This window comes from Pseudoliparis swirei, chromosome 6 (assembly GCF_029220125.1).
Source record: "Pseudoliparis swirei isolate HS2019 ecotype Mariana Trench chromosome 6, NWPU_hadal_v1, whole genome shotgun sequence".
Lineage (NCBI taxonomy): Eukaryota > Metazoa > Chordata > Actinopteri > Perciformes > Liparidae > Pseudoliparis > Pseudoliparis swirei.
Genome location: NC_079393.1, coordinates 7,371,026 through 7,377,689, shown reverse-complemented (window position 1 = coordinate 7,377,689; position 6,664 = coordinate 7,371,026). Strand labels below are relative to the sequence as shown.

The 6,664-nt window shown below is 47.3% G+C and overlaps 1 protein-coding gene across 1 annotated transcript in view; it reads left to right on the top strand.

Annotated features, from left to right (window-relative positions):
• The first annotated feature begins 413 nt into the window (after positions 1 to 413).
• wnt7bb (wingless-type MMTV integration site family, member 7Bb) overlaps positions 414 to 6,664 on the top strand; it is a 32,886-nt gene continuing 26,635 nt past the window's right edge. Inside the window, exon 1 of the mRNA XM_056416510.1 lies at positions 414 to 938. Within this exon, the coding sequence (XP_056272485.1) occupies positions 868 to 938 (71 nt within the window). The 5' untranslated portion in view covers positions 414 to 867. The remainder of the gene's footprint in view (positions 939 to 6,664) is intronic.

Here is a 6,664-nt window from a genome sequence, read left to right as displayed (position 1 = left end):
ATTATTATAGTCATAATTAGTCATGGGATTGCAATTTTGGAAAGCCATTCCTCAGTCTGCTTGACTTTATGGGGCTTACTGTTGTGGTGGAGCCCATCCGGGGGGGACCCCCCGCCCCCCACTGGTGGGGGCACTGCGACACAGCACCAGCCCATATAGCCCGGGGCCACAGGCCTATAAAAAGGCCATTTCACTCCGACCCTTTTTTAGTTTTCTGTACAACAACTACACGTGTTGAGCTCACACTGGAAGCCCGTCCCATTCCCTGCATATCCACGCTGGAGGAGGAGGAGGAGGAGGAGAAGAAGGAGGAGGAGGAGGAGGCGTGCAGCTATTTTGTTACCTGTATTACCTGGTTGTTGCAAGTGAGTGACATGGACTCAGCGTCTTCAGCCCAGCGATGCACTAAAGCGTTCAACTAAACGATATCCACAGGGTTGGCAGGGCACGGATAGGTCTTTTTTTTAACGTTTTTTTTAAAATTCCACCTGCGTGACGCAGCAAATGGGACTCGCTAATTAGGCTGGAGGACGAATAGGAGGCACTTCCTCCAAGAACTCATTCACCTCTCGAGTCCGACCCTCTCTCTCCGTCTCTCTCTCTCTCTCTCTCTCTCTTTCTCTCGAGTTTCAGTTGGGAGTCCTTTCTGGTCGCCATCAGCATCTCACCTGTGCCGCCACCGCCGCTGCACCACCACCATGGATTTGACACTGTCGAAGATTTCAAAGGCGCCGGAAAACAGGCGGTGCGCGCGCGTCTGGAAGGGTTAAAAAGGAACCGGCCCATGTGAACAAGGGGGGAGAAGAAAAAAGCTTGAGCACTCCTGTATGTTACAGCGCATGGCCTCTGGACACAGTGGGAACGACCATGCACAAACCCCCCCGCAAGCGCAGTCTGTACGTGTTCCTGTGTTTTGGCATCATATACCTCAAACTCGGGTGAGTTGTTTTTTCTCTCTCCCGCAACCTGTGGGTTTTTACGTGCGCATTTTCTTCACATGCGCAAAAGTGAGACACAAAAAACAAAATCATGCAAACACTCTTGATTATTGCACGTGTGATGCCCTCTGACCTCCGACTTTAGCGCGGTGGGAGAAACCAGTTTCCAGCAGGTGTTTCCCCCCCCCCCCCCCAAAATAAAATAAAATCCTTTGCATTCATTATACCTGTGTAACGCATGCACGCGGGGAATGTGTCGTGCGTAAAAGCGTCAGGTGAGGTGACGGGCAAAACGCGACGGTGTTGGCTTTCAAGGAGCTACTCTAGTTCACCTCACGAGCACTCCTGCTCCTTTTGTGTCGCACGGGATCATTTGAGCCGCTGTCATTGCCGCAGAATCCCCCCCCCCCAGCATACCTTCATTATTAGCGGCAGACTGAGTTGTTGTATTTCCACATTCCATCGGCCAGACGGAGCTTTTTTACCTGTTTTGCAATCGCTCACCTTGATGCATAAACACAGAAGGACTTCTCTGCTCATGCTCTGCTGCGCGTACCTGTGCCTCTTAAGTATATTCATATACCCAGGTGTAGATACGCATTCGAATCATGGCGTGGGAACGTTTTTTGGGGCTGTTTTTGTCCATGCTATGAATGCAAGGGACGCTCTATTTAAAAAAAACACGTCGTAGTTTTTTTCTGACCTCCTTGAAACTTATGATCTATAACTCTTCAGTTAACTTATACTCACTCAGTAGGGCCCTAAAGGCCAACAGGTAAGGGCGCAACTATGCACATATATCTAATGTGTTTTGTTCGACCACAATTGCAGATTATTCATCACAATTATAGAACATTGCTTTTTTATTTTGTATTATTTATAAATTACAGATGCGTTCTTGAATAAGTGCAACCAGTTGCGCATAAAATACCCCAGAATAAAGTCCCAGACGATTTAAATGCCCCTTTTTTTAATACTGATCTGCAGCCTTCAGAAAAACAAAACAAGCGTCGGCCCCGCCTGTGAGAACCTCGTGTGGAGCGAAGCGTGTAAATGACTTCGAGTCCCACAGACGCTCATATCACATGACAGCAGGGGGGGGGGGGGGGCAGCTCATTCCTTCCATCCTTTTCACTCTTGCATGCATGCTACACATCTCACGGTATAGACCCTCTTCGCTCACACAATGACTCGAGCCCGCAGGTGTCGAGTGAGAGGCGATATTATAAAAGCCTCCACTCGTAAACTCCGCGCGACACAATCTCTTTACAAAGTGTTTTATTTTCTCTGCTCCTCAGATCCGATCTGAGGTCTGCTGGTTTTGAGTGATGCCTTCAGCACCTTTTCAGAAAAAAAAAATCCTCAAATCGAAGGCAGAATATTATTTCATTTAATTTCCCATGCAAGGGCCACTAAATGGATATTTGGGGAGACGGCCGTCAAATGAAATGTCATCAGAGCGCAGCAGACGGGCAGAGCAGACATATTATGATCTATAGACGCCTATATAGTTCACCACAGGAAATAATAAGGTCCCCAAAACTCACATTTGAGTACCGCAAAAATGCTTCATTTTATGTTTCTAATGAAATGTTATAGGAACGCATGTACAAGAGGACGTAATACCATAGGCCCGGATATTATTATAACAATATCATTAGGAACAGCTAAGGTAAGGACATGTATTGTCTGCAGGATAAGTCACTCTCACATGGAAACACACATATTATAAGAATATAACAGATGTCAAATGATATGGACGTCATTGCGTTAATGTGATTCAGAACGACGCATCTTGCCAGAGAATTGTGCTGAATTCATACATTATTATTATTAATATTATTATTATTTTATTTTCTGTGCACGCGGAGCTGTGACGGTGGTGTTACAGGCGCGCGAGCAGCCAGCGTCTCTGTTTGTTTATTTTTGGCTGGATGTTGGGGGGGTGGCGGTGGCGGTGGGAGGGGGATGGAGGGAGGGGGATATGATGATGAATGAAAAGTTCCTGCAAGTCCACCGGGGGGTGGGGGTGTATGTGTGTGTGTGTGTGTGCGTGAGGGGGGGGGGGGGGTGGGGTGGGGGGGTCGGATCAGTGTCACCCTATTGTCCCGCTGTGGCAAAGTGGGCGGATAGCAGTGTCTCTCTCTCTGCCCAATGGCAGGCACGACTCTCATGAGAGTGGAGAGAGAGAGAGAGAGAGAGAGAGCGAGAGAGAGAGAGAGAGGCACTTCTTCTTCTTTTTTCTTGCCATGCGAAATCCCTAAAAAAAAAAACATCATCATTCCGGACCGGGAACCCACAGTCCTGTGTAACAGCCTCCGCCGCGGAGAGATGACAGAGCCAATCTCAGCGCACACACGGCCCTGGGAGCTCGGAGCTGCGTAGAGCCGCCGCGCCAGAAAGACGAGCAGAGACGCTCAAAGAGACCTCTATTTATTTTATTTTTTTCATTTTGTGTGCGAAAGGGGACTTAAGAACCGGGAATTAAGGGAGTCTTTTTTTTTTTTTTTTTTTTTTTTGTAAATCCTGTCCGCGTCGTCTGAATCTATCCGATCGTGGCCATTTGCTCAATGTCATCATGATCATCTTCTCGTCGCGCAGTGTACTGCTGTCTGTCTATTATCCACAGATCTTCCTCATCCTGACGAGCGGCAGCTACCTGTAAGTTTGAGCCAATTAACTCAGGAGGGGGGGGGGGGGTCCTTAATTAACTTCAGGGAGTGCGCGCGCTCACCTTCAGCCATACGAAGACGCACGGTTTAGGGGTTTTGCTCCCGTGCAGCTTTTCCTACCGGACAACCAGTAAGATATTTCCTCCCCCCCCCCCCCCCCCCCTTGTAATCATTACACGCCGGTTGTGAGATGAGTGTCTTTAGTTCTTCGCATCCATCGATTATAGATTAATGAACGTGCAGTTAATCGTATTGTGCCATCGGGGCTGTTGGCGCAGGGAGCAGGCGTCAGCAAAAAAGTGCAACTTACCAGAAAATGTGATTTCATTCTAGCACAACTGTCACACACTTCCTAATGTTATGCAAGCGCAAACTCAGCAGAGAGAATACCCATCAGTGGAAAACATCGCCGCGGGAAAATGACCCACGTGGGAATAAACTCATTAGGTGAAAAGCTGAAGGCGCAGGCGGATGAGCGTGTCTCGCGAGTCAAGCTGTGGTCCGTATCTAAAGCTGTAAATATTGTTTTAAAAAAACATTCGGGTGACTGCTACATGAATTCGTTTTGGCCACAGAGTGGCAGAGATGTTCAAGACAATTGGATGCCGACAGTGTGTCTTTTTTCTTCTTCCCTCCGAAGACAATATATGGGCACTTTTTTCTTTACGCACGATCCGAGCACCGTCAACCTGTCTGAGCGTGTGAACACATTATCTCTGCGCATGACCTCATCTCACGGTTAATTCTCGGCATTTTTTCGATGTTATCGTTTTGCGCCTCCATCTTTAGAATATGTGGCTGCAACGTGCACTTGATTGACACCATAATGCGCCCTCGGCTTTGAATTAAACGAGGATTAGTCTTGCAGGAGAACACTGGCTTTCTTTTAAAGCGTCCAGAATAATTACTCACCCAGTGCTCCCTGCTCCTTCCTGTGCTGCCCGGAGACCCCAAACCTGATGCTGAAATAGAAAATAGATGTGGTTTGGGGGTTTTCTGTTAAAAGTGGGCTACACTTCTAAGTATAGCAATGGCATTAAAGCTACATACCATTATTTGTTTGGATTATTTAAGTGTGTTTTCTGTTGAGCATTAAACCACACAAGACATTTCTATTCCTCCGGGTTGAAAACAATGCAATGCCCCTATTGCAAAGCTCATGTTATGGCTGCAAAATTAGTCGAGCTGTGTGGTGACAAATGAGCCTTCAGCGAAAGGATCCGACCATGCACAGCATTTGGAATTTTACACTTAATGTTCCAATGGCAATAATCGGACCGTTTAACTTAATATTATGCTGGCTTAGCCATATATAATTTCACGCAGAGGCAAATGGGATTTTTTTCCTCTCGTATGAAATAAACACCTTTCGGTGCACCAAGCATCTCATTTGTAAACGAGCAGCAAAATAGGAAGAAAAAAATAATCATATTCGGGGACGAGCGTATAACAGTTAATTTTCTGCCCTCGGAAAAAAAAAAAGAGCATTTATTCACTCGGTTTAGTTAAGTTGTGTCAGTTTTGAGAGTGCATTCCTCAGTGGAAGATGCATGCCCGGGAGCTTAATAGTGTGTCAGTTGTGTTCAAAGTGCTCCATGTGATGGAGTAGGTGGCTGTGAGCACGCTGGATGCCATGACGTAGACTAGTTTATCTTAAAGCCAAACTGCGCCTGTGATGGGCTCCGTGTGTAAGCTGGATGCTCCGAGTTGGATTTCTCTTCTTTTTTTAAAATCATGGTTTTTTTGGTCTTCTCCTAAAAAGAAATGAAGACGTTTACAGCGAGGTCAAACTGGCAGAGGCCTCTCTCTCTCTCTTTTCTGTGACGTGGAGCGCTGTTACGCGTGTCGTGTGTTCTCTCTCACGTCACAGGTTCTGTTATATAACGGAGAGGGACGCATGTTGTGCCCCAAATAAAGGATACGTATAAAAAGATTGGTGTCGTAGGTGCCCAAGCCCTTGCGCACAACAAAAAAGTTGATGTTCAGCAGCTCCGGCGACATCATATTTCATGTGCTTGACAAAAAGCAACAAAAAAGATGAATTCTCCCACCTGTTGCTAAGTAATAAACAAAAAAACACTCACTTCCATCTGTGCATCGCAGCTGCGGTAAAGACACCCGGCGGCGACTCAAACGCTGCCTCTGCGTCGCATGTATTCGATCCACGCCGTACGACCCCGACACATGAAATCATACTTCAGGGTCTATCCGAGGGCCGATCTGTGGGTGAGCCCCCCCCCCCCCCCGGTGTACACGCCAAGCACAAGCAGAATGGCATCGGTGCACTTTGATGATTTCAAGGATTTAGAAGCTTAGCTCTGGAATTCTCTGCCTGCTGCTGTCTGACGGCGTCCGCCCGTCGGTAGACTTTGCCTCGGTGTATGAGCAGGTGAACGACGTGAGAGAAATCCAAGAGAGAGAGAGAGAGTCATTACCAGTTGTGCTTTGCCAGAACAATGTGCACCGCGGGAGGTTTTAAAGTGGTTGCTCTGGAACGTCCGAGATATAAAAGATTTAAATGTATTTTTATTGCCTTCGGATGAACATAAACAAACCGGTTCCGTTGACCCGGCAGCGCTCCATGTGCACGACAGAGGATTTTCTCCTTTCTTTTTGTTGTTGTTGCACAGACCGCCATGCCATCGTTGCCACGAACGACCACGCATACACGGGGGTCACCGAGGGTCAGAGGGGTTCGAGCTCGTTTTAACAGCAGCGGGCCGGAGTGTTCCCTGTGGATGCTGAATTCAGCTGATGCAGGTTTTTCGGTGGGGATGAGCGGTTATACAGCCTCTCGTATATGCTGGACCATTTTTTATTTACATTTACTTTTTTAAATAAACACCTCGGTTTACTTTATTTTCGCTGAAGAACTCTTCGTTCAGTTCGGTTTCTGCAAAAATCGCCACCGCGGTGCTTTCGTTACATCCACCGGTGTGCGTTCCCCACGATGGGGAGAACGTGTGCAGACCTCAGTCAGGATTTATTTCCACGTTGTGCGCCTGAAATTGAGATATATGTTGTTCGGTCTCGGTGGAGACGGCAGGAAGAAGG